The 27,816-nt window shown below is 40.3% G+C and overlaps 1 protein-coding gene and 1 long non-coding RNA gene across 4 annotated transcripts in view; one reads left to right on the top strand and one right to left on the bottom strand.

Annotated features, from left to right (window-relative positions):
* The window catches only part of SMAD2 (SMAD family member 2), an 82,950-nt gene extending 55,468 nt beyond the window's left edge, over positions 1 to 27,482 (bottom strand). The window contains exons 1-2 of one of the 3 annotated variants that reach the window (XM_029922598.1): positions 27,400 to 27,482; positions 4,940 to 5,225 (exon numbers count right to left, since the gene is read on the bottom strand). In XM_029922598.1, the coding sequence (XP_029778458.1) occupies positions 4,940 to 5,175 (236 nt within the window). In that variant the 5' untranslated portion in view covers positions 5,176 to 5,225; positions 27,400 to 27,482. The remainder of the gene's footprint in view (positions 1 to 4,939; positions 5,226 to 27,399) is intronic. The other 2 variants (XM_029922599.1, XM_029922597.1) reach the window with 2 other exon arrangements.
* On the top strand, positions 18,648 to 27,138 carry LOC115278155. Its single transcript, XR_003902727.1, has 2 exons — positions 18,648 to 19,006; positions 27,011 to 27,138. It is a non-coding gene; the product is annotated as an uncharacterized LOC115278155 (long non-coding RNA).
* Positions 27,483 to 27,816: the final 334 nt, after the last annotated feature.

Here is a 27,816-nt window from a genome sequence, read left to right as displayed (position 1 = left end):
ACACTTTTATATATATAAATATTAAAAAAAGATCATAGGACTTTCCTTTTTTTTTTTAGATTATCCATAAATACCCACTATTAATAATTTGGGGTATTCTCTCTAAAGATTCATGGTTAAGTGATAACATTTTAGAAGTGTACTTTATCAAGTTAAGGAAATTTCTATTTCTAATTTGTTGAAGTGAATAAATACAGAATCCTATAAAAATCTCTAGGTCTATCAAGATGATCAGAGTTGTTCTTTTTCTTAAATACTTATTTATTTTTTAGAGAGAGAACGGGCACGTGAGTGAGTGGGGAAAGGTGCAGAGAGAGAGCGCGCGCGCGAAAGGGAGAGAATCCCAAGCAGACTCCATGCTGTCAGCACAGAGTCCAACACAGGGCTTGATCTCACAAACCATGAGATCATCATGTGAGCCAAAATCGAGAGTTGTCTTAAATATGACTGTGAAGTATCTCATATTAATAGGTTTCCTGAAGTTGGGTCATCCTTGCCTTCCTGCAATAAACCTTTCTTAGTCATGATTTTGTGATTTGTTTTTAATAACTTTTTTTTAATGTTTACTTATTTGGGGGGGAGGGCAAAAAGGGAGGGAAACACAGAATCCCAAGTGGGCACCAGCCTCTGAGCTGTCACCACAGAGTCTGACGCTGGGCCAGAACCCACAAACTGCAAGACGGTGACCCGAGCCAAAAATTGAGCACCTGAACGACTGAGCCACCCAAACCCCAACTCTAGTTTCTTTATTTTTTTAATTAATTTTTTTTAAATTTATTTTTGAGAGAGAGAGACAGCATGAGCAGAGGAGGATCAGAGAGAGAGGGAGACACAGAATCTGAAGACAGGCTCCAGGCTCTGAACTAGCTGTCAGCACAGTGCCCAACGCGGTCAGCAGTGCCCAACACGGGGCTTGAACCCACAAACCGTGAGATCATGACTTGAGCCAAAGTCGGACCTTAACCGAATGAGCCACCCAGGCAGCCCCCCCCAACTCTGGTATCTGATATTTTTTATATTTTGCAACTATTTTATAAGTAACACTGGTATAATAGACTTTTCTTGTACTATTTATGTTTGATTCTGGTATAAAAATGGGTTGGTAAGTTATCCTTTATTATCAGAGGTAAGAAAACTAAGGGTCAGGATTGGGATTTTTCTAATTCTTTGCTAGTACAACCAAAACTGATGAACCCAACAACCTCTGACCATATTCCTGTTTCTTTAGGATGACAGATCAAAAATGAGACTACACGGTCAAAGCACCACTGTAGGTAAATCTTACAATGCACGTCTATGAAAATGAATTCTTTATTCCTACACATTCACGTATAATGGACATTATAAAATTGCGATTTTAGACCTCACAGTCCCTTCCCTTCAACTTCAGAGTCTCCAACTCCACAGCAGTTGAGATTTTGCTTTATTGTGGATAATATGCATTGAAAGCCTTTCATTTCTTCTTCTGATTGATTCATTACTCAAATATCAGTTGCCATTCTAATTTGATGGAGTTATCTTCCATTCCTTGGTCTCAAAAATGTTTGAGACCTAAAAACCTCATGAAACTTTATTTTTTTACTATTCAGCTCACTGCGGCTTGAGAGGGTGAAGGTCTGCAGATGAATCATGTGGTCTCACCACCTTCCACACAGGGAAGGGGCAGTGACACCCACGGAACTACAGCTTCTATCTCATCAGAGACGAAGCCATCGGCAGAGCAAGTACGTGAGCGGTGGGAGTGACACGCAGCCAGGACGGGCTCTGCCCTAACTTTAGTCCCACACTCACACTAAAGGAAGAGGGGCCGAGGGGGAACAGATACTAACAGTTGATAAAACAGATACTTGAACAGAAAACATTTGCTGTTTTTAAAAAGTAAGAGATTTGTTTCCCGTTCTTCTTCAGAGGAACTTATTTATATTTTTAGGTTTGTAAAACCTTAAGGTTTTTTTTATCAACCTACTTGGATTTTAAGTACATAAACTTTTACAGTAAAACCATTTTGTATCATATTTTAAATAATTCTGCCTAAACTATGGCTTGGATTTGTCTATAACGGAACTTTCCCACCCCCATTCCTCAACCATTCCAGTCTAGATAAGGAGAGGTGCCTGAATGTTCAAGGATGCTTAGTAGTTAAGAAATAACTAATAATCTGATACAACTAAGAACAAAGCAAACTCTAGAAAGTATACGGCACAAAGCACAGTATAAGAAACTTAGACTTCTTGAATGACAACAACCAATATTAACCAATCTCCATTTCTCCAAAAACAAAAAGCCACCAAATTTGTACACTAAGAAGAACTTCTGACAATAAAAAACATGACAACGAATGCCACTTCACTTTCAGGTAAAAGAGTAAAATAAACATTTTTTAATGACGAAAAACCCTAGAAGAACCCTAGAAAGATCTTTAAAAGAGGCTATGTAAAAATAAGAATGGGGAAATAGGAAAAGAATTCTGACTCAGGTGATCTCCTCACATTTTGCTCACCAGCTTGCCACCCACTTTATCTCCTGAAACGAAGGGGCTGCGCGAGCTCTCCTCAGGCTCGGGCCTGTTAGGACCACACTGCCGGGGCCACCTCGGACTGAGATCAAGTCGCCAAAACCACAGCGCGGCGTCCTTCCTGCACACGCGGCTCCCTGGGGGAGGAAGAGAACCCACTAACCAGTCTCCCGGCCTGCACTCTTGACAGTGTCACAACCATCCTCCTCACAGCAGCCAGATGCCACGCTTAGACTCTTCACTGACTCCACCTTCACCCATGCTCAGGCTCAGGTTCAGGTTCACGTTGTGGCTCCTTACTCCTTACACAGCCTCAGCCTGGCCACATCCTACCTCTGATTTCCAGCCTCCCAGGACACTATCTGGCTCAGAACTCTTCACCAGAGCCCCAACTGTCCCTCTCACTACCTCAGTGCCACTCTGGACAAACCGGGCCAGTCTTGACTAAATCCCTCCTTTATGCCCATCAAGATTCAACACTGGCACCAATTCTTGTCCTGAAGGAAAAGTTCTACAGGCTGAAGAGTAGGCAAAATTCCTCTCCTCCGGACATAACTCCTGGAGCAAACATCTTTCTTAACACCTACGAGACCTCATAAAATTATCTCCTTTATTTTGTAAAGTTTATCTCCCTTTCTTGAAACAACTCAAAAGCAAAGACTGAATTTTAACTGCAGTGAGGATGAACCTGTCACACACGTAGTGGGGTGTTTAATAAATGTTTACTCAACTGAAATACCAGGTACTATACAATGAAAAATTAGCAGATGTAGCTTGACTTCTCCTTAGTCAACTCATTACCAAGTCCTTCCAGGTCCAGTCCATCCACATCTGTCCACTGCACGTGTCAGCGCAGCCAGCACGCCTTTCCGGCCTCCAGCATCTCTCCTTCAGACCACTTTACCAGCCTCCGGATTCCCCTCCATCCAGGCCCACTATCCAGAATACACACACACACACACACACACACACACACACACACACACACACTTCAAATTAAAAATCGGTTTAAAAATCTGTATTTGCTTTCTATTGTATTGAAACTAAAATTCACTCTCCCACAGTGCCTTACAATGCCCTATAATAATCTGACCCCTTCTAAGTTTCAGACTCATTTTGTACTCCTCCCTCTGCGCTGGGCTCCTTTTAAATCCTCCCCTGGGTGTCTTTACACTGCCCCCCCTCTCCTAGCAGACTCCTCCTTCAGCTGGCTACTTCTTGAAGCTCGGTTTAAGTGTCACAAGACAATCCAGAGCAGCCTTTTTATCCCTCAGTCATTCTCTTCTTTGCACTCATTACCATCTCAAATTATATATACCATTTGTCCATTGCTCACTGTGCACATCTCTCCCTCAGAAGAGCAGGGGCTTTGCTTTGTTCATACTGTATCCCCAAGGGCCTAGAAACAGCGCCCTGCACACTGCAGGCACTCAGAAGCATAAACCATAGAGTGACTCTTGTAAAGATATACGTGAAACAAAGTAAAAGAAACGGGTAACTAATCTACCAAATAAGGCAAGAAATATTCCACTGTTAGTATTTGCAAGTAGACAGGCTGGTGTTACCAGGATCTCTTATCAACAAGCATTTGACTGCATTTCCCACCGCTCAAGGGGGACCTGTGAGGTCGCACGAGTTCACGCTATTTCTGCTAGCCTGCACGGCTGACGCTGCTACAAGCCACTTTAGAAAACGCTGTATGCTGCCACGCCCCAAACCCTGCAAGGTGCACAGGTAGTAGTGAGACAGTTAAACAACATGTACTTAGTTAAAGAAACAGTATTTTCTGTTCTGACAGTGGTACTTATCACTAAGTCATTAGATTTACGCTAATAAAACCTCAAGCTCTTCAGTAACAGGCCCTTCCAGTTCAAGAGGCAGGTAGGTCTGAAAGAGGTTCTGACTCCCAGGACGGCTATGAAGCTGCCTCCTAGACTATTCTAAGAAGTAATGCCGCAACTCAAGCAAAAATGATGGAAGTCCAATTCATTAGTGTTAGCTGCCTCTGTTAACTCTTTACTGATCAAAGTCTTGACCAAGGGGAGAAAAAACGGTCGGTCACTACTGCGCTGGTGATAGAAAAAGCTTTTTGACTCTTTATTCAAATGTCACTCAACCACAGACACTAGGATAAGCTACAGTGAAGCACTTAGGCAATGAAGGTACATGAACACAGTGAAGATTAAAACAATACGACTAAGTATTTTATTTTGCTTGGTCAAACCTCATTGTTCAAGGAAATTATTTGTAAAATAAACAAGTCTTAACTAGTCACACAAAACCGAAACGACAGGTTAAAGATAGCTGTCATCTTTTAATAAAATCATGATTTACAGGGGACTTGAAGGTAACAAAATCTCAGTGACGTTTCCTTTAAGCAACTTAACAGTGTGACCATCGAACTGCCGCTCTAACGACACTTACCTTGGTATGGTAACACATTTAGTATTACAATTTTGAGTGGTGATGGCTTTCTCAAGCTCATCTAATCGTCCTGTTTTCTTTAGCTTCTTCACCAAACTTTTAACCGCTTTCTCACACCACTTTTCTTCTTGTCCGTTCTGCTCTCCTCCACCTGCTCCTCCAGAGCCACCGGCTGATTTCTTCCATCCCAGCAGTCTCTTCACGACCGGCGGAGTGAAGGGCAAGATGGACGACATGCTCTTACCAAAGGCCGCAACCCACGCTGAGAAAAGCTTCTCTATCTAACCTAGAAGAGACACGGAAAGGACCGTTTAGAGGCCAACTTTAAAGTCCAGTAATAATTTCAATGTTGTATCTCAAGCGAAGGTGAGAAGGAGATAAATTCAGACTAGCACAGCAGACTTTCAGAAGTGCTCTTTTTCTCCTACGTAAATGAACTGTAGAAACAAACCTAAAAAACAAAACATCACAGTATAAAGTAAAATCTAATGGTGCTAGAAGAGAAAAGGCATCAAGTGTGAAGTAAACCAACAAGAATTTAAAAACAAAAGTAAATAGAGTCTGTGAAGAAAAGGTCTGGTTCACTTCTACCATCCCTTAAGAAGACTTTAACTAGGCCTCTTTGTAAAACTATTTTTCATTTTTATCTAAATAACAATATATATTGGGACTAAAGTCGAATATATTTCCTCCTCTCACAATGACATACAATTCCTCGAAATCTTTTAACTCGGTCTTGCTATTTCTATCACAAGTAACAGGCTCATGATGGTACACCCTGCAACACCCAGGTTAGGTGTCCTCTACTGATTACGAGCCAGGAGGATTTACACCACCCCCACTCACTTTGCTCCAGCCTTAATAATGATCTCCCAAAGGTAGTTCAGTGCCTGATGAGATTGGTAGTAAACTACTATATAACCACATTTCCCTTTTGTACAACTCTTTCTGTTCTCCAGTTAAAGATCTCAGTTTGTCATGTGCTTAGTTTTCTCTGCGCCGACCACAAATTCTCCCCATACTCTTCATAAGCCCCGTAATTAAATTTTAATGTGGATGGCTTTAATCTCAAAATAAGGGACAAGATCATTTGCCACTTGAGGACGGAACCGGAGAGCTGAGACTTGAAACAAACGAATATTTAGAAACGTAGCTCTAAGAAACATCTACAGGAAACCAGCTAGAATGGTGGCGGCCCACCTGATGAGGAGTCTGCCAGGCTACACAGTAAAAGGTATTCCTTCAGAGGAGCCCCACTTCTAATCAGAATGAAAAAATGACAACAGATGATCATTTTCACCTTAACAAGCAAAACAAGCCAGGTAAGGCTACAAAATCATGGTTTTTCTGAACCTGTCAGAGCTCAGGATGCAAAAAAAAAAAAAAACCACTCCACCTAAGTGGAACTAAATTCCAAAAACTTTTGAGTCATGAAAGAGAGGCCCCCAAAAGGTTTCCTTCCTGGTGGAATGGCTGGAGTGGCTAAGGAGGAATCATCCCACTGCAGAGGAGGGTAAGGAAAAACCAACCTACCCTTTCATAAATTTTATCAGCAACATGTATGCTGACAAGACATTCAAACATTCCAAGGATTTCACAGAGCAAACCTGTACCACCCAACCACTCATCCCCACAGGGCTCCACTGCATGTTTGCCAAAATATGCTGAAGGCTGAGAGAGAGGCCTGGAAAGCTGAGAGATACCCTCAAATGCAAGTAATCTGCTTCTGACAAGGAGGCGGAAAGAAGGGGCAGAAGGGAGAGAACTCAAACCCCAAGATTTCAGACATTCAGCTGCCAAAGGCCAAGGTGGGACAGGAGAGCTAAGAGAAAAGCTTCCACCCAGATGCTCCGGACACTGAACTACCAAGGGAAAGGCTGCTGGGAGAAACCCCAGGACGGTGTTAACTAACACAGAGATATCTTGCCAAGCACAAAAGCCTAGGGCAGGACAAAAGCAAAAAGAACTCCAGAATGACCAAGGGACAGACAACTGGCTGTAAAGCAGAGAAATCACCCAAGGTTCAAGAAGGCTTAAGGATCAGATATAAAGCATAGAGAAATGGCTGAAATCACACTCAGACAACAAATCTTGCAGACGGTCAAGTCTCAATCCTGCTCTCAAAACACTTGACCTGAACAAACTAAAGTTGAAAAAAAAAACCCTGAACTAGCTTGACAACACACTTATGGATTTAACCTCACTGTCTATTGAACTAACCTGAAAAATAACAGGCAGTTTTCTGCAAGTAAACAGTATTTACTTCATCTATACTTTTTTATATAAATATTCAGCATTCAGTCAAAAATTATAAGATACAGGGGCACCTGGGTGGCTCAGCCAGTTGAGCGTCTGACTCCTGACTTCAGCTCAGGTCATGATCTTGCAGTTGTGGGATGGAGCCCCACATCAGGCTCCAGGCTGACAGTGCAGAGTCTGCTTGGGATTCTCTCTCCCACTCTCCCTGTGCCCCTCCCCTGCTAGCTAGCTCTCTCTCTCAAAATTAAACTTAAAAAAAAAAAATACAAGATACAGGGAATACCAAACCACAGGCAAAAGATGAACTTATTAATATATTCAGATTAGAAAGGGCCCAGATGTCGAGATTATCAAACAGACTAAACTGACTATGACAAAAACGCTAAAGAAATGGAGAACTTCATTACAGGCACTGAAGCTAGAAAAGAAATGATCAAAGGGAAACGTTAGAAATGAAAAATACATTGTCAGAAATTAAAGATTTCTTTAAATGGATTTAGTAACAGACAGTAATGAACAGTGAACTGGAAAAGAGGCCAAACTAAAGTACCCACATTGACAAAGTAAAAAACAAACAAACAAACAAACAAACAAACCTGAATACCCAAGACCAAATGTCTATTAACTAGAGTTTAACTGGAGTCCCAGAAGAAGATGAAAGAGAGAATGGGGCAGAAGAAAATATATGAAGAGATAATGGCCAAGAACTTATTGGCAATGATAACAGATGTCAACCCACAGGTGCAAATGTAATACAGTCCTAGTCAACAGGCTGAATGTTAAAGACAGACGATAAAGGCTGAGTGTCAGCTAGGATGACAGTTAAAAATTCATGGAAGATCCAGGCAGAAGGGGATTGTGCACTCATTCATAAACTCTTCTCCAAGGGCTTCAACTGAGATCTCTTGGAAAAGACTGGTGTGGGGCAAGAGATGGCAGGGAGCTCTTCCCCATGGGCAGCATCTCAAATGAAACAAAAGCTTTCAAGTAGGAGGGGAGAATCAGGAAAACCTCCCACACCTAGGGCCCAAGAAAAGATACCATGCCTTAAAAGGAAGAAGAGAGCAAAAGCCAGGGTTTTGCTGGGGGGCAGGGCAGAACCTCCTTGCCCACCTACCACACTCAGCCAGCCTCTCCCCATGTAACAGGAACCATGATCTAGTGCAACAAGAAGGCAGGAAGCAATGCCACCACCAGTCCCAGACAAGGGTACACTGATGCTGAGAAGTAAGCAGAAGAAGCTATCTGATGCTGGCACAGGAGCAAGGAACTGGCTGGGGACTCAAGATCTTGCGCTAACACAAAGCGAAGATCTGCTACTCCTCGATGGGGAAATCTGTAACACATGTTAGCAAGTCACATTCAGCTGTATATACAGAAAAGATAGGGCACCATTACAGTGTAGGGTTTATCCCAGGGAGCAAAACTGGCTTGACGTTAAAAATAAATAAATACACAAAGCACCTCATTATAGTAATTAAGGAGAAAAACTTCACAAGTCTCTTACCTGATGGGGGAAAAAAAGCATTTGACTATGTTAATTTAATATCCATCCACAATTTAAGTCTCAGCAAACTGGAAATGGAAAAAAAGGAAGAAGTTCTTTATTCTGAAAAAGGACGTCTATGAAAAACCTAGAACTAGCAACATATGTAATGGTGGAACATTAAATCCCTTTTCCTTATGATTAGAAATAAGACAAGGATGTCCACTGTTGCCATTTCTATTTAGTAAAGCCTGGGGTGTTCTAGCCAACCCAGTAAGGCAAGAGCCAAAAATCACCATCAAAACTGGAAAGAAAGGAGCAGATTCTCTGGTGATAGGACTGTCTCCGTGGAAAACTGCATGGAATCCGCATGGTGGTAAGGTTGCTATAATAAAGCTATACATTTGCTCAAAAAGAAAAAAATAGAATTCTCAAAAAAGGGCTTTGGATTCTCAAAAGACCATTCTCAAAATGGTCTTCCAATTAAAGATACCTGGGCTTTGGTACAGTTTGCTAGAAAATAATGGTCACAATCTAATAAGCAATCCTATTCACTCCCTCAAAGGAGAAGAACAATTAATGAGGCTAGGGTCCCCAGCCTCAATTCAGGACACTGTGCCAAGGGTCTCTCCAAAGTGACAATACAGTATGTCAAATTTCATAAATGTATATGGCCATGGATGCTTTTTTAAGGACATCTCCTGGAACCACATAACAATGTTACCCTGGCACTTTTTTTTTCCCTAATGTTTTTTATTTATTTTTGAGACAGAAAGAGAGAGAAGGAGAGAGAGAGAAGGAGAGAGAGAGAGAGAGAGAGAGAGAGACAGCATGAGCAGGGGAGGATCAGGGAGAGAGGGAGACAGAATATGAAGACAGGCTCCAGGCTCTGAGCTAGCTGTCAGCACAGAGCCTGACACAGGGCTTGATCCCAAGAACCGTGAGATCATGACCTGAGCCGAAGTAGGACACTCAACCGACTGAGCCACCCAGGTGCTCTTGGCCTGGCACTCGAGAGCCCAGCTGTGGTTTAGACACTAAAAATGTGACGGGAGCCAGTAAGCAAGATTCTTTGACTTTCTTTAGCAATACAGCCAAAACAGTGAGAAAGTGAGGTTTGCCCAGAGATAGGGATTTGTAAGCCACGTAAAGAACTGTGAGAACTTGAGTAGCACAGTTAAGTGGTCCGCAGTGGTTGACTCTATACACTACCCATTAATAAGCATGCTAGTACACAAAACTAACACCTGAAAAACAAAGCAAACACAAAATTCCACCAAACACATGTAATAATCCACCGGAGTAGGCATTTGGGACGACCAGGCAGCAAAAGGCATACCTGCCTACCTGTGGCTTCTGCTGAATTCCTCCTCTGCCACAAAGCATGCTAAAGGGGAGCCAGATGTATAAACCTCAGTCCCACGTGACATAGTCTTTTTGGAGCACAGAGAACACGCTGATTAATATAACCTTTAGAAGGGAGAGGGATCACAAAAGGGACACCAGAGCAGAATCCTAAGAGGAGAGACAGAACATCAGGCAGCAAGTCCAGCATGTTCTCCAGAGACAGGAAACATTTTAGGAGTTACAAAAACTGTAGGAATTGCTACTATATGGGGTACAAGGCAACAACGTGGTAGGCAGGCCACAGGGGTGGGGAAGGCCAACCCAGAGCACAGAGCTGAAGACAGAAGTTAGAGCTGATGAGAGCAGACTCCTTCAGTTATTTCCAAGACAACTCACGTCCCTGATGAGGACATTCCCTGGAAGAGGAGGACTCAGAAGACAACTGCCATCAACTAACCAAACAACACAGAGCACACAGTGGTGCATGAGCCACTGTCTGGAACCCAGAAAGAGACGCTAGTCTGAAGGCTACAGTTTACGGGGTCAATACTACAACAGGCCTTTATGTTAAGTCATGGTGCTCATCACATGACCATAAGGCAGCAGAGAAGACCACAAAAGTGCACAAGAGTGTGCCCAAGCAAGGCCGACAACCGGTTCCTGCCGAAAAGCAGACGCAGCCAGTCTCTAGGCTTGCTTTCTTAGGACTCTGCAGGTCCGTTCCAGCCCCACACCAATTTCATCCTTAGAACAAAACTCTGTGTCCCATGAGGGGGTCCCTGCTTCTTGTGCAAAATGACAAAACAAGCAAAATATAACAATTTATCTGAAAGTATCTATACGTTTGGTACAATTAATCCATTTATGAGAATTCAGCCTAAGAAAATGAATAAAAATTAAACTGTGTAATCAACAGAACGGAGAGGGCTTCTCAGTGGTAGGAAGAATCTCAGTAACAGGTGCTGGGTTACACTTCTGCTGGGAGAAAAGTTTCGGAGTTCAGATGTGTTCCTGGGAATCTAAAAGTTTTCTATAAAACCTTTTGACTGTTTTTTCTTCCAGGGAATAAAGACATGAAAAGTTTAAAAGCCTATTCTGGGTCACCTGAGAGACCTCATGGCCTAGTAGAATCACACAATCTCAGTGTCCCAGGTCTTAGAATAACAGTTATGACCACTTTGGAACGATGTAATCACTGAGCGAACCAGCCTTCATTTGTCATGTCTTTATAACCATGGCTGGCTGACACCTCGCTAATTATCTCTGGAGAATTTTTAAATTATTCATTAAAATATTTTTCGGTAATGCTGATAATACATTTCAACCAGTTGCACGTTTTAAATAGCTAAGATATATTTAGCCAACAGTCTTGAAATGTTAATAGACTGAGTTTAGGTTTTTACAAGGAATCCATGTCAATATGCTCCAAGTTGAAGACAAAATGGAATAAGAAAACTAGATTTTATGATCAAGTTATTGAAATATGAGTCATTTACAGGATATACAGATTTCCTTCCATAGTGTGGCAGCAAGCTCTGTACTGAAATTAGATTTTTTTCAACATCTGCAAGAACTGACAAACAAGTTTAGATAATAATTCTGTTCCTAATTTCAGCAATAAGTGAGACTTACAAAGCAGGATTCATTACAACAGGAAGGCTTTATCCGTACAGCTCAATAAGAAACCTTATCAAGTGATAGATCAGTAAAATTAGGATCCTAAGATTACTCACTGGAAAATTTCAGTTAAGTAAAAGGTCTGATTATCCCGAACTCAAAAATAAAGCCTTCAAGTTATTAATCATTGTAAAACATAGTTTCACAAATAGGATTCTCTATGTATTTTATTCAACTACAGATCATTTCTTTGAGTCATCAACACTGCTCTTTGCTTACTGTTTTTATTTGGATATAACCCATTCACTTACTATGTATTTAAAAAAACCTCCAAATCCGTAGAATGTTTTCTGACTTTCTTATATTCTTTGAGAGTACACAAGTTTTCACATTGGACTCTTTTAGGACACACTTTGCTTCTTTCTAAAGAAATCCCGTTCTGCCCCTAAGCACTGAGTGCTTACTCTACGACACAACACGACACAGCACGTTAGTGTCACAATCAGGTGAGCATTAACTCAACTCTCCCAAGCATCTGGTGGGGTAGGTACCATTATTCACAAATGAGGGAACTGAGGCACGAAGGCCCCTAATGTGGTAAAGATATTCCTCCCTAGGTATTCTTGTGGACATTTTAGTATTGCCTTTCACATTTAGGTTTCTAACATACCAAGAATTTGCTTTTGGTTAGGGCATGAGATAATAACCAAACACTTTAAGGACAGCATACTTTGTCAGAGCCATTTATTAGTTTATCTTTTCTTTAATAATCCATGTGGTTCTTGTAATACAGCAAATCCCTAGAAACTGATGTCTGACTGCAGGCATTGTATTCGATTTATTGTGCTTGTCCACATCTACACCAGAATCACAAAATTGTACTTACTACTGCTCACTAGCAAGCCGATCATCTGCAGGATGAGTCCCTCTCACCTCATTTTTCAGACATACGTTAGTTACCTTTAGTTTGTGAAGTCCCACCGAAACCCCCTAGGACTGTTATTACAAGTGCAATGAATTTACATCAATCTGTGGAGAACCAATATATTTATGATGTTGGGTATCCCTGTTCATGCAAATGAGATATTTCTATTTATTTTGGACTTATTAGCCATCAATAAGTTGTAGAATTTTCTCTGGAAAGGTTTCCACACATCTTGTTGAATCTGTTTAGTCTTCCAAGTATCTTGGGTTTTATTGTGAATGGGTGTTTATCTTAAAAAATTAAGTATTTCAATCATACCAAAAAAAAAATATATGAAAACACCCTTGGGCCTCCCACCGAGCTCTGTCAACTCTCAGTATTCTGTGGCATTTTGATCAGATAGAAGACATAAAATGTGGCAGACAGATATAGCTCAAGTCCCCCACGTACGCCTTTCCACTCCGTCCCCTCCTCCTTGCTTCTCAGACATAATCGTCACCCTGATTTCCCCCCATCGTCACTTAAATAAAATAAATTTTTGCCCACTTTATATGTTTTATGACACATTAATACTGTTCATGTCACTTTGCTTTTTCCACTGTTACTATCCACATTGATACATACATAATCCTGAACTCTAGCTAACTCATTTCAGCTGTCATACAGTATGCCACTGTGTCACTACTACAGCTTGCTGTCCAGTCTCCTGATTCCTATGTAGATTGTTTCCCATTCTCCACTCTCACAAGCTGCCAGGAGTAGTCTGATGTATCCTTTCTTACACGTATGTGAGAGCTGTCCAAGGGCAGAAACTTTCAAACTTCTTGATCAAAAAAGAAAACCTGCAGTGAGAAATACCTTTTTACACTATAACCTAATTCTCGGTCTCTCTCAATTAAAACATTTTACTGTATGTTATCCTCTGCCATTTCTCTAAACTGAATGTGGTGGACCACTGGTGAATGTGAAATCAATTTAGTTGGTTCTGAAAAATTCCTTTTGTGGCTTTTTTTTTTTTTTTGAGAGACAGAGAGAGACAGATCATGAGCAGGGGACGGGCAGAGAAAGAGGGACACACAGAATCAGAAGCAGGCTCCAGGCTCTGAGCTGTCAGCACAGAGCCTGACGCGGGGCTGAAACCCACGAACTGTGAGATCATGACCTGAGCCGAAGTCGGACGCTTAACCAACTGAGCCACCCAGGCACCCCTGAAAAATTCCTTTTAAAAAGCAAAAGAAAAAACAGACATGAATTAAGAATAAAAATAGAAAAGGAAAAAATAGAAAACAGTACACTTTATTTTAAAATTGTAATTGTTTTTATTACATGTAAAATATATTTTCCAAGAGAGTCTGTAAAAAATATATGAAAGCCACTGCCATAAGACATAGGCCAAGGAGTAGGGCCTGCACACGGACTCTACAAATACTTGTCAGCATGGTTCTAGCCACTGTCATTCCCACCAGGGAAGTAGGAGTGCCTATTTAGCCCCACGTCACCAACATTTGACATTATTTAGTCCCTTGGAACTTTTGCCAAAAGGATGGGTGTGACACGGAGGGCTGCTGTTTTGCACTTCCCTGACTACTAAGAAGTCTGAGGACATTTTCATGTTTATTGACTTTTCAGGATTCAATTCCTTTGAATCATTTGTTCATAGTCCCCACTTTTTTCTTAAAAATCACAGGATTTATTTATATATTCTGGATAACAACCTTTTGTTAATTACACTTGACGTATATCAAGCAAGTGACTTTTGATGGCTTTCTATATTTAAGATTTCACTTTAGTATATGTGTTACCGAAGCGAGCACAGATTTCAATTTAATGTGCTCAACTTTAATCAATATTTTTTTAATTTTTTGTATGCTTATTTATTATTGAGACAGAGAAACAGAGCATGAATGGGGGAGGGGCAGAGAGAGAGGGAGACACAGAATCCGAAGCAGGCTCCAGGAGGTGAGCTGTCAGCACAGAGTCTGATGCAGGGCTCAAACCCACAAACCAGGAGATCATGACCTGAGCCGAAGTTGGAACACCCAACCGACTGAGCCACCCAGGTGCCCCATAATTTAATCAATATTTTAAATATTATGTTTACATGGGCATCTTTTTTTAATGGTTTTTTTTAAAACATTTATTTTGAGAGAGAGAGACAGAGTGTAAGCAGGAGAGGGGCAGAGAGAGGGAGATACAGAATCCAAAGCAGGCTCCAGGCTCTGAGCTGTCAGCACAGAGCCCATACCAGGACTTGAACTCAAGAATTACAAGATGATGACTTGAGCTGAAGTTGGATGTTCAACCAACTGGGCCACCCAGACACCGCTACGTGGGTATCTTCTTAGAAATCCCTCCATATGTTGTCATGTTTTAAAAGTCATAAAGTCTAAAGTTTTGCCTCTCATATTTTTGTGTATGTTGCAAGGTAGGGATCTTCCCCTCCCCAACAAAGATTAACTAAGTATACCAGAGTACCATGTATTGAATCTTCCCTAGCAAATACAATGCTACTTGTGTGCCTGGGTTCTTTTCTTTTTTCTTCCATTAACCTACATAAAGGCAAATACCATCATGTCTTAACTACTAAAGTGAAAGTATATGTCTTGATATCTGAGAAAGTGATTTCTTTCATCTACTGGGATTTTAATTGGAATGACACCAAATATACAAAAGAAAGAAAACTGACACATATAATAGTGTCTTCTATTCATAAACACAAGTATATATATCTCGCTATAATTATGTGAGCCTTAAATTTTTCTCCATTAAGGTCCCACACGTTTTGGCTTTATCTCCTCCTAGGTATTTTGTAGTCTGTGTTGCCATTTTAAATGGTGACTTTTTAAAATCTAAATTGTTGCTGGTATACAGAAATGCAGGTATTTATGTACTGACTGTTTAAAAATCAACTTTATTGAGGCTTAGTTTCCATACAATAAAATGCACAGGTGTTAAATGTATAGTTTGAGGAGTTCTGATAACTTTATACAACCATATAACCATCATCCCACCCAAGATATAGAACATTTCCACCATCTCATAAAGTTTTCTTGTGTCCCTTTTCAATCTACCCTCCTCACCCCAGTTACCGATCTGATTTCTATCAAAGTAATTTTACCTGTTCTAGAAATTCATATAATTGGAATCATGTCATAGGTACACTTCTGTGTCTTTTTTTTAACCAATGTCCTTTGCTCAAATTAAGTTCTCTTGTAACTCCTAGTTTTCTAAGAATAAGTACAGAATTTAATCATATGCTATTTTCCTCTTCACCGATCAAGATTATCATTTGGCCTTGCTCCTTTGATGTGATTTCATTTATGGGTTTTCTTATGTTTAATCATCTTTGCATTCCTGAGACACACCCTAACTATGGTTTTTTGTTTTAAGCAAATACTAATATTATACCTAACATTTTTATTGCCATGTTCATTGGTGAGATGTGGCCTATTCATTTCCCTTTGCCTCATACATCTGTCCCACCAGGGGTAGCAAGATTACAGTAGCCTAACAAAGTTGTGTTTTCTGTTATTTCCTATAACATTTTGTATAAGACCAGAATCACTGATTCTTCATATGTTCTATACAACTTGCCTATCTGGGGTTTTCACTTGGGGTTTGGTTTCTTGGTTTGGGGTTTTTATTTAATTTTATTTTGGTGTAGGTAGTTGTCTAATTTAGGTTTTTAAATTATAATCTAGTCAAGTTTCTTATTCTTAAGCCAATTTTAGTAATTTATTTTACAAGAAATTGTGCATTCTGTTTTCAAATTTAAAGGCAAAGAGCTGTTCGCAGTATTCTGTTTTAAAATCTCAATTTGGGGGTGCCCGGATGGCTCAGTCAGTTAAGCATCCAGCTTCGGCTCAGGTCATGGTCTCACGGTTCGTGGGTTTGAGCCCCACGTGGGGCTCTGTGCTGACAGCTAGCTCAGAGCCTGGAGTCTGCTTCAGATTCTACGTCTCCCTCTCTCTGTGACCCTCCCCTGCTCGCACGGCCTCTCTCTTTCTCTCAATAATAGAAGACATAAAAAAATTTTTTTTAAATAATAAAATCTCAATTTGTAGTCTTATCCCCTTTTGAATTCTATTGCATTTGTGCCTTTTTTCCCCCCTCCTCTATCAATCTTGGCAGTCTTTTCAACTTGGCACCTCTGGTTCAGTTGATCCGATTATAACTTTTTATTCATTATTGTTTCTCAACTTTATTTCCTTCCTTTTTCTAACTCATCACATTTTATAGTTAACTCATTAACATTTAGTTCTTTACTAACAAATATTTCCTCAGGAATGTGATTAGTGTTCTTATAAAAGAAACCCTAGGAATCCCCTTGCTCCCTTTCCACCATATTAGAGTATAGCAAAGTTGTCATTCTCCTTTAACCAGCAAGCTTTATGAGAATACTTGGGCCAACTTTCTATCATCTTTTTTTTTTTTTATTTTTCTAAGTTTTCTAATTCTTCTCTATCTTCTTTGTTTTTTCCTCCTTTTCTGCCTCCTGTTAGAATGATCAAATTCCTTCATTTCCACTCCCTCATCCTTACTGGGAGTGACACATTCAATTCCAATTCTTTTGCGGGGAGGGGGGTTATCCATAAAAAATTTTTAATGGATAACTTTCACCAATAGGTTCCAGGTGAAAACAGTAGCCTATTTAAAAAAACCATAATAAGCAAATCAGAAAAAGACAATCTCATGCAAATAGGGGTAAAAAAAAAAAGTAAAATGTTGACAACTGGAAAATGAATGGATGAGTAGTCACTGAGAACAGATCAGAGACTACTAACTCTAGGCTAGGCAAGGTATGGGGAAACATCCCTGCTTTTCACAGCAGAATCTTCAAAGGGTTAAGTAAGAGACAGCACTTGTCACAGCAAAAATTGAGAGCTGAGAGAGGAGGAGATGAAAGAGGCAGGACCGGGTGAGAGACATCTAGGATGATGCAATTAGATCCTTAGATCTGGTCCCCAACTCTAGGTCACTGGGTTCATGTTCCTCTCCCTCTCCAGAAGGAAGACTCAATGTTTACTCTCAGCAGAAAGTAAAACGGTCTTGCTGGACTAGGAGATGGCCCGGGGATCGTGAAGAAAAGAGAGGAAGTAAATGCACATGAGTACATTGCATGCTGAATGCAGACTCCCAGACCCTTCCTCCACTGGGGTCTGGCTCCCAAAACACTAGCAGCCAGACCTTTACCCATTTAGTCAGATCAAGACTCTTCTCTGGGGTACCTGACCCAGCCGAGGAGAAAAGACATATAGATACTAATACTGAGAGTTTACCAACAAACAGCCCACACAGATAACTCTACACTGAAACTGAAAGGAGACAAGCCTTACCCACAAGCTCAGTTTCCAATCAGCTTTCTGGACCCTTACATTTGTTGTCAAGGATGACTGTCATTATCTGAGGAAAAAATGGCCCAAACCTGAAAACGCAACTCAAGAAATTTGAGATGATACAGAGAAAAGCAATCATTGTAAAAATCAACATAGCTACAGAAATGAGAGAAGACAGAGCAGCCCTGAAGCAAGAGCAGCACGCTTTACAAAAGAAACATTCAAAAAGTAAAAGAAGAGCTTTGGATAGCCTGATAGTAGAAAGGGGAAGGGGGACAGGCATCAATAGAAGGGTTGGAAAGTAAGGTAGAAGAAATCTAGAAAGTAAAACAGTAGAATGGAAAACAGTAGAAAAAGTAAAGAGAACTGAAGGCCTAATTCAGGAGGTCCAATGTCCAAAGAGGACTTCAGAAAGACATCAGAGATAATGGCAGGACAGGGGTCAAAGAAATAAAAAAATATTCCCTGAACCAAAAGATGGAATTTCCAGATCTAAAGGGCCAATCAAGACCTCAGGAAAACAGAAGAAAGCATATCCACCTCCAAGCTGGTGGCTGTGAAACTTGAGAATGCTAAAGACAAAGAAAAGCCTAGTCTTTGGGGAGAAACAACAGGTTATTTAGAAAAGAATCAGAATAGCCTTGGTTTTCTCAAGAGTTAACAGTGTAAGTGAGGTCACAGAGCAACGGCTTCATAATGCAGGGAGGAAAAAATTACTTCTAACCTGGGGTTCTTTTATCCAATCAGAGTAGAATAAATGTATATTCAGGCATGTAACATCCCAGATATTTACCCAACACATTTCTCTCTCAAGGAAAGTCTTAACGGATATGTTTCATCAAAAGGAAGGAGAGCCAAAAGAATAAGACATCTAACAAAGAACAAAGATGAAGGAACCTCATAAGATTAAGATGATCAAGAATGAAGAGGGATCCCAGGATGACTGCTGTGTCCTAGGTGTATAAGCAACCAATGCTATTGGAGCAAGTTCAAAAACATACAGCCAAGAATAATGCCCGGCTTCTCTCCAAAGTGCACAAACATCATAAAAGTCAATGGAAGCAGCACTTTCATTGATGAGACCCACGATGACCAAGGTAAATGGTTTAGAGTAAATGATACAGCAAAGAACCACTTGATACCTCTCTTTTAACCATCATCTTGGCAAGAGATTTCTGCTCCTACAGACTATAATGCAAAAGAAAAAAAAAACCTGCCTGAGAAATTCTTATATTCATACATGTCTGTATACACATGGAATTTCTTTAGACCAGGGCTGCCCAAGAGAAATAAGATGCAATCCACATGTAATTGTAAATTTTCTACTAGCCACATTAAAAAACAAAAGTAAAAGTGTAGAATTAATCATTTAAATAGTTTATTAATTAATCCACTATATCCAAAATTACTATCTCAGTACACAATCAGTACTAAAAATTAAAATACTCTACATTCTAGTTTTTGTTCTAAATGTTATAGTCTCCAGTGTAGTTTCCACGTGCAGCCCATCTCAATTCTGACTCGCTGTATTTCGAGTGCTCAGTGGTCACACATGGCTAGTGGCCATGTTGGGACATGGCAGTTCTAGAAGGATACACAACAAAGAAGCTCATAACAGTGGTTCCATTTCTGGAAAGTGGACCTGGGTAGCAGGAGGTGGGAGACCTAAGAGAGACTTTTCATTATTTGCTATTTTGTTCCTGTTGAATTTTGTACCATATTCATGTACTACCTACTATAAAAAAAAAAAGTATGTATTCCATAGAATACATACATAAATGTAAATATCCTTTGACCTGCTTCTAGAAACCTACCTCATGTATGTGGAGAATGATGAATAAACTTAAGTTTATTTGTTGCAACACTGTTTTTAATACCACCAGACTGGAAATAACCTAAATATTCATCAATAGAGGACTGGTCAAATACATTATAGGCACCCCTCCAAAATAATACCATAAAACCAAAAGTAAACAGAACTCATCATGTACAGACATGGAATAAGCTACAAGATGATTATATAAAATACATGACCGTTTGTCCTAAAAGTAATCTATATACCAAGTTGCTCATATATGGACAGACCTTCTGGAACATCACACAAAAAACTAGTAATGTTACGAGCCTTTGGATAAGCAACTGGGTGGCAAGAGGCAAGCTCAGAAAGAGACCTCACCTTCTGTACCTTTTGAATTTTGATTGGCAATAATGTATTACCTATTTAAAAAAAACCCTCATTCTACATCTAGCTGGTATCTACTTTTTATTTACCATGTTTGGTCTTCATGTGATATGTGGAGTCCATCTATAAAGATTAGTGTTTTTCTAGTTCCTTCACAGAGAACTCTGAGGCTTATTTTTCCCAGAGGACAGATATTTTAATGGTACTGGGATCGTTTTCTCACACACACACACACACACACACACACACCACACACACACTTAGCATATAGTTCCCAGGGTCATATCATTACAACTTCATCCCTAGCAAGTGGATTCTTGAGTAAATTCCCCAAAGCCAGCTTTTCCTGAACACTGACTGATTTCCAAGTTTCTGGTACCTGGGAACATTTCTCTCCAGCTCCTTCTCCCTTCCTTTCCTCCCTCCCTCTCTAGAGCAACTATATACCTAAGAGAAAAACATCATGTACCTAAGGAAATGTCTTACATTGTATTCAACTTTTATAACAGGTAGAATGGGCCTAATCTCTGGGTGCTTTGGCATGTCTGTGTGATGTTAAGAAATTTAGGTAGAGTTTCGTCAATAATGGCAAACGCTGGAAAAAGTAGTATAACTGAAAGACTGCTAAGCTTGGCTGTTTAGAATTCACTGGTAACTTCTGAAAGGGGGGTAGGAAGCAGAATATGAAAGAGTGGCAAAAAAACGTTTCACAAGGTTCAAGTCTAGAACAAAGGAAGTGATTAAATATAAAAAGCAAATGTAGGTTTCACATATCTTCAAATTACAAATACAAAATATTCCCTAAATACCTATATGAATTTTTATTTCAAAAGAAAGTCAAGTTAGACATTTCAACATAAAATGCCTGAAATGTGATGGTGCTGTCTCAAACACCTAAGGTCCTTCTATAAAGAGTACAAAATTGCCATTAGATTTTCGGCAATCCACGCTCAAACATGTACTACACAGGTAGACCAAAAACAAAACAAAACAAAAAACACTAATGACGTGGATTTTGACACCAGTTTTAGTCAAAGAAATGAGGATAATAAAGCATTAAAAAACATATAAAGATAGATAACAAGTAATTGAAAAACAGCTTTCTCAACTCTCACTGTAACTATGCTCTTTTCTAAAGCTGTAGGCCAGTAAGGAAAGACCCAGCCATCGGAAATACAAAGTGGCCCTCCTGGAGAACGATGGGCGTCTTTTAAATTAAAGCAAATAGAAAACATTCATGTGTTCAATTTTATGGACTGTTAAAACCTGAAGTGAGAGCATGAATTTAACCCTGAAAGTAGGTCATTAGCTCAGTGAAAGGCCACATTACATAGAGACTGCTGTGGAAAGAGACTACCTATTCTTGGAGTTCTATTCCTTTCTCCTTGAAAGAGCTGTATGGAATCTGTATCAGCTTGTAAACAGAGAATTACACACTGGTTTATCATTCCCAGATGGTATTTAAAAACAAACAAAAAAAGCCTCCAACTATTATTAGGAGACCATACAGGCCCAGACTCAAATGGGCATGAATAGTCATACTCCAATTCCCAGAGTCTGTCCTGACCTTCAGCTGAAGCAGCCACTTACAGCCACATCAAGTGGGCACAGTCCTCAGGGTGTGAAAGTGCAATCAAAGCAAAGTCTAGAGTAGGGTTGTTCAACAGAACTTTCTATTAAAATTAAAGTTAACATTTATTTCCTCAGTTATGGCAGTCACAGTTCAAGTGCCAATAAGTAGCCACCCATGGCTAGTGTCCACCATATTAGTTTGGGTCTACAGAAGGTTTTTCCTCCAGGATCTCACTGTTCAGGGTTTCCCCTGGAGAGGACAACTTAGCAAGCAGGACTTCCGCAACAGACCATCCCCCTTAAATTTTGAGATTCTGCACAATGGTTTGTGCCTTCTGGTTTGCTGTTGTGCGCGTGGGGGGGGGTGCACATTAAGTCTGAAAACTAGTGGCTTCGAGCAGAACTGAGGTACAAACCTCAGACCAAAGCTGAACCCTCTGATACGTAGAAACATTTTATAAATAAAAGTTTAAGTGGCCAGCTTACATGACTTGACCTACTGCCTAACCACCTCTCTGTGAACTAAAAGGTTGGTCTAAGCATGGAAAATTTGCATTCACTGCCACAGATAGAACATCTCTAGTCAACAAAAAAGTTTCCATACTTCATTCAAATCAAGGGAGAAAGCTCAAGCGCCCCACTTCCATTGTAGCATTTATCAGGAGTTTATTCTGTGAACTTTGCAAATCAGATTCACTGTCCCCTATTTTGTAAAGGATGGGATTAAAATAGAGCATTTCCTTAATATTTACAAAATTTAACCATTATCTCTTTATAGAAATTTTGGAAGAGCTGAAGCAACATATGAAAAATGTACTTTACCTTAAACACAGGCAAATTATGAAATCACAGATTTCCCACGTTACTTGCTCAGATGGCATCTTTTCTGAGTCAAGGTAATGAACTTGGGACTTCCAAAGGCTCCCTGCAAGATCATTCTTCCTCACTAACCCAATATAGGGGAGTTAGAGGAGTAGGACACCAGATTTATGGAAATGCAGGTTTTCAGATGCAAACAGGACACATGTACTGAACAGACAGCAACTAAACTCTACACTTAGTTTCCACTGTTCTTGTCCTCAGGCCAAAATAATTCCAGATTTTAAAAAATTACAGGACCAAAAAAAAAAGAAAGAAAGAAAAAGAATAATTACAGGACTACCTTAAAGATTTAGTGACCATTTCATATTACTATGAAATAAACTCACAAATTTTAATGGGGTTACAGTCACTCATTATAGGATTTCTGTTTTCTTAAGAACACAAACTAAAGAGATCTAAACTACCAGGCACCGGTCCTACCACTGTGGCTCAGTGCCAACTAAGAGGAACCTGTACACTCTAGAATGTAAGGCGAGTATGTAAGTCACAGAATTAGCTTAATAGTTCTGGCTATCAGGCCAAATCAAAGGCAGTGTCTAAATCCATCCAGCTTGGCAAAATTATACTCTCCCCACATGAAATCACTGAATCTGAAGCGGAGAGCTATCCTTGATGTGTCTAGCTAGAATCAGCATTGAAATATGTCCCAATTGAATACATCACAATTATAGCAATCTGGAGTAATGATCAAAATTGATCTGAGAGAAGCAGTAAGCCTCAAACTACATTTTTAAATGAGTAAGATTGAGTTACTTGAGTACTACCGCTAAAACAAACAAGCAAACAAAAAACTAAGGCTATGTGTTACCAGGTCACCAATTAGCATTGAAGGGAGTAGATAATTTAGAAAGTTAACTCTCTAGGTAGGAAGGAGAGGCATCTAAAAAAAATTATTAAGGCTAAATACTGGGTCAAAGTCACACATAAGTAAGAAGTCGTCAACAGATAGGCTAGCCAACTATCCATACTTATTCAGTCCTAGAAATCTCTAGCACAATCTATCTTAAAGCCTGAGTGAAACATTTTACCCGACACCCCCGCAGACTGACAAGGAATGACATACCCTGAAGAAAATGGGTGGCATGGGATGCTACAGCACTTAGACCACCTTTCTTTACTACTGGCTGAGCATGAAAGGCTTCGCAGTCTGGAACAGTGTGCTCTAAACGGCAAAACAAATCAAAAACATCTCCATCATAGTAGGTACTGCGGATCTTTCATGAAATAAGTCATTCGGTAGGGCACAATGTTCTACCCCTTCAAGAATATTTGTTAATCATCCCAAATGACAATCTAAAGTATACTATGTAGATTACTGCACTCTTAAAAAGATTTTCCCAAACATGGCTTAAGCTAATTGATGAACTCATTACTATGCTTTCAAGTCTGTTCGGGCACTGAATGGTCCCAGACATGCTAGTTAGGCTCTGAATATTTGTTTTGTGTCTTAGAAATTGTCTCTGTTATCCTCACCAGGCTGTTAATCTGTTTTTTTCTTTCTAGACAGACACAGGCTAACAGTACCCCATCCTCCCACCCCACCCCCACTCCACTCCTCTTAACCTCCCAAATTACCCACAATCTACTTGTTTCTAATCTACTGTGGGCTTAGAAGCTAGATAACTTTGTTAGAAACATCTGAAATAAATGCCAACAGGTTCTGATTAAGGGTCTCGATGGCTCTCCTATCACTAGAACTTTAGGTATGGACTTAAGCCAGCTTGTCTCCCCCAGGCCTTCTTTGCTTCACGTTTGGTTCTCAAATACATTTTACAATAGGTTGAGAACTAAGAGTGTAGGCAAATCATCGGGATTAGAAAGAGAACCACTGAAAGCTACAACTAGAAGACATGGTGTCTGGGTGGCTCAGTTGGTTAAGGACCCAACTCTTGATCTGCTCAGGTCATGACCTCACGGTTCATGAGCTCAAGCCCACGTTGGGCTCTGCACTGAAAGTGTGGAGCCTGTTTGGAATTCTCTCTCTCTCTGCCCCGACCCAACTCATGCCGGCTCTCTCTCTGACCCTACCTAACTCGTGCTGGCTCGCTCTCTCAAAATAAACAAGCTTAAAAAAAAAGGGGGGGGGGAGGAAAAGAAAGCTACAACCAGAAGAGAGCAAGAGACCACCTGGGAGGACCCCGTCTGCAGCAGTGCTCTAGGTACTCCAATCACAATCATTTCATCCTTGTGATAACCTGAAGAGGCACGTATCATTACCGCCGTTTTCAGTCAGAAAAACACGGCTTAGGAGTTAAGCAATTTGCCCAACACAGTAACTGAGAAACCAACTATCAGCCTCCGTCTCCCTGACGCCACAACCCATGGCTGCTGCTCCACGACGTGAGACTGCAGCCCAATCCTTACTCTCCACGTAGGTCACTGTCTCTGCACTTTATTTCCAATTCTTTCACTGGGACAGGTCTGGTGCAGGTTTGCTTTCTTCCTCCAGCCAGTTTTTATAACTAAAGGGCAATGGATAGTCCAACTAAGACCAAATGAAGTTTAGCTCTACAAGTGAGCTGTTCAGCAACAAATGTGTTTCTGAAACACTGGCCATATCCTCAGTTTGTATAGATGGTGCAAAACTGGTGACAAGCTCCCCTCCCCTCGGCCCCCCACAAACTACAGACTGTTCCGAGTGACACTATGAGTTAAGGACTTGACATGCTCCCTGGTGAGGTCCTCTACAGTAAAGTATGCAGTGCAAGCATCCTTTAGGGACTGGCTCAGGAACACATCAGCAGCTCCCTCAATGTGTACAATAAAGTGATTTCCTGACTCTAAAGACTGGAGGACTCGGCAGGAGATAGGAGTTTCTACTTTTCTAATTCCATTAAGGAACAGAAGATATAGTTGTTCCCTGTTAGATACTTTATTGCCGGGCCAGGGCCTGCCACCCAGCAAAGCCTATTTTACTTGTTGAATAAATGCTACTTGTTAAATAAATACAAGTTATTTGTTGAATCCATGTATAACCTCTCCTGTAATTGGTTTTGAAATCTTTGGATTTCTCACTTCTGACATACCCTTACACCACTTAGTAAGATGAAAATCTTACAAAAACTAAAAGCTTAACAATGGTTCCTCTCCTCCCATCAAAAGACAAGGAATCTGAAAGACAGGCCCCTCTACATTCTCTAGAAATGACTCTCGTCCCAAGAACATGAATGAGCCCCCATCTGCCAGACTGCACTAAATACAGCTTTTATAAGCATTACAAAAACACCTGTATAAAAAAAAGGCTGCTCTAAAACAAGCCTAAAGTACAAAACCAAATGAATAAGTAAGGAGAGCATTCAGACATTTATAAAAGCCAAAACTGACATTATCACCTAAATATAAAAATTTAATAAACAAGTCTTTGATCAGCAGGCTATGTGACCACATCTCTCTCCTCAACGTGAACTAACATTATAACAATATTCTAATATTTACAAGATGAAAATGAAGAGGGGACCCTTTTGCCATCTTCAAGTAGAAATAACCTTTGTCCCTATGAAAGAGAGTGCTGATATACACAAAACCAACCCCAAATTCCTACTTAGTTAAAATACATACCAGGCCCGACAAGCCACAAACAACAGGAAATTACCCTGCCTGGTTTCTTACAAGACTATTATTACACGAAACTTACAGATTATGTAGAGATTTGGTCACTTTCAGCTAGGTACAGGGAAGTTATAACCATGAAAAACCAAACTTCTGCTGAACAACAATGTGAAATCACTTTAGAACTACAAAGCATAAAAGCGAAGCTTTGAGAGCAGTTTCTTACTAAACAAGCCCAGTAATGGAGGTTTCCAATCACACTGATTAAAACTTGCCAATGAACTACTTTAAGCTCAATTTTAACATAAGAGTACTAAGCAGGCACTTGGACTCAAAATATTCTTATTTATTAACATGACTAATTTTATGGCAAAAATTAAGGAACTTTAAAAATAAAATCAGTGTTACTTTTTGAATTTAATATAAATGTTTGCTATATGATCTGGTTGAGAAACTTCCTCCAATACTCAGTATGGTTTTTTAAAGCAAATGAAAAAAAAATCCTCCAACTAGTATATATTTCTGAAATCTACATTGTTTCCCCAATCTGTTATATTTGTTTCACTTACCTATGTATTTGCATTAAAACCCCTCAACCTTCATTTAACTACTTAACTTACACTTTTTTCTAAGGAAAACTTTTTTAAAAGGAGGAAAAACTAGAATAGCAAATGTATTTTCAGAGCAATAGCAAACTATCTTATTTGGCTCAAGAAAAAACATCCTTACGATCAGTGATACAGGTTCAATTTATATAAAGTCAGAAAAAATGAAAAGGAACTAAGATTACAGAATTATGAACAATTCTATAAATTAATTCAAACGTCAAGAAGCACTTTGAAAGATGTAATTACTCCCAAGTTAAGTGTGCGTGGCCATTTATCTATTAACAGATACTTTACATGTGTCATTTCAGAAGTTTAAAACAACAAAACTTTGGACACTCCAAACTGTAACAAACAAGACAAGATTTTGATGGAAAACGCTTCCAAACTCGTTCGACCTGGAGATGCTTTTCTAATTAAAGGTTTAATTGACAAGAAACCGGTAGTATTTAGCTTTTAAGGGATCAAGAGGAAGGAACAACAAAACCAACCTAGGTATTGTTTTTCTTTTGTTTGGGATCAAAAGGAAACCATAACCACAAAAAGGTTAAGTAAAAGACCAAGGTACCCAACTCAAGGACAGTGTATCTCCCAAGAGAAAACAAAACAAAGTTGCAATTTGTAAACCAAGTTTGAAATACGCGAATCAATTAGCGTGCTTTCGAAAGGCGTGTGATAAAAACTAATAGGCTTCACTTACAGAGCAACTTTCACAAGAGAATGCAGAAGGATCTCCGCAGAGTATTAGCCGTGTGCGTGCTTGTGAGAGTCCACACAAGCAGTTCAGAACCCCGGGACTATAATGGTTAACAAAGGTTACGGGGGCGGAAAAAAAAAGTGGAAGCAAAGTATCGCACGCTCCTAACACGGCTTGCCAACAACTCCCGAAACCAGAGCTCCGTCCCTCCGGCTTTGAAAATCAGAACCACAAACTACCAAGCGCGTTCGCGGCGGAGGGGACGGGCCCCGGCCGGCGCCAGCTCCCGGAGGGAGCAGCTCGGATGCCGACCCCTTCCCCTCTGGCCCGTTCGAACCCGCGCCCCCGCGCCCCGGCCCGCCACGCCCCGGCCCCCAGCCCCCGCGGCCAAGTGACGCGGCGAGCCTCGCCGACCCGAGC

Source organism: Suricata suricatta, chromosome 14 (assembly GCF_006229205.1).
Source record: "Suricata suricatta isolate VVHF042 chromosome 14, meerkat_22Aug2017_6uvM2_HiC, whole genome shotgun sequence".
NCBI lineage: Eukaryota > Metazoa > Chordata > Mammalia > Carnivora > Herpestidae > Suricata > Suricata suricatta.
The sequence above is the reverse complement of the archived record's forward strand: the minus strand, read 5'-3'. Positions and strand labels throughout refer to the sequence as shown.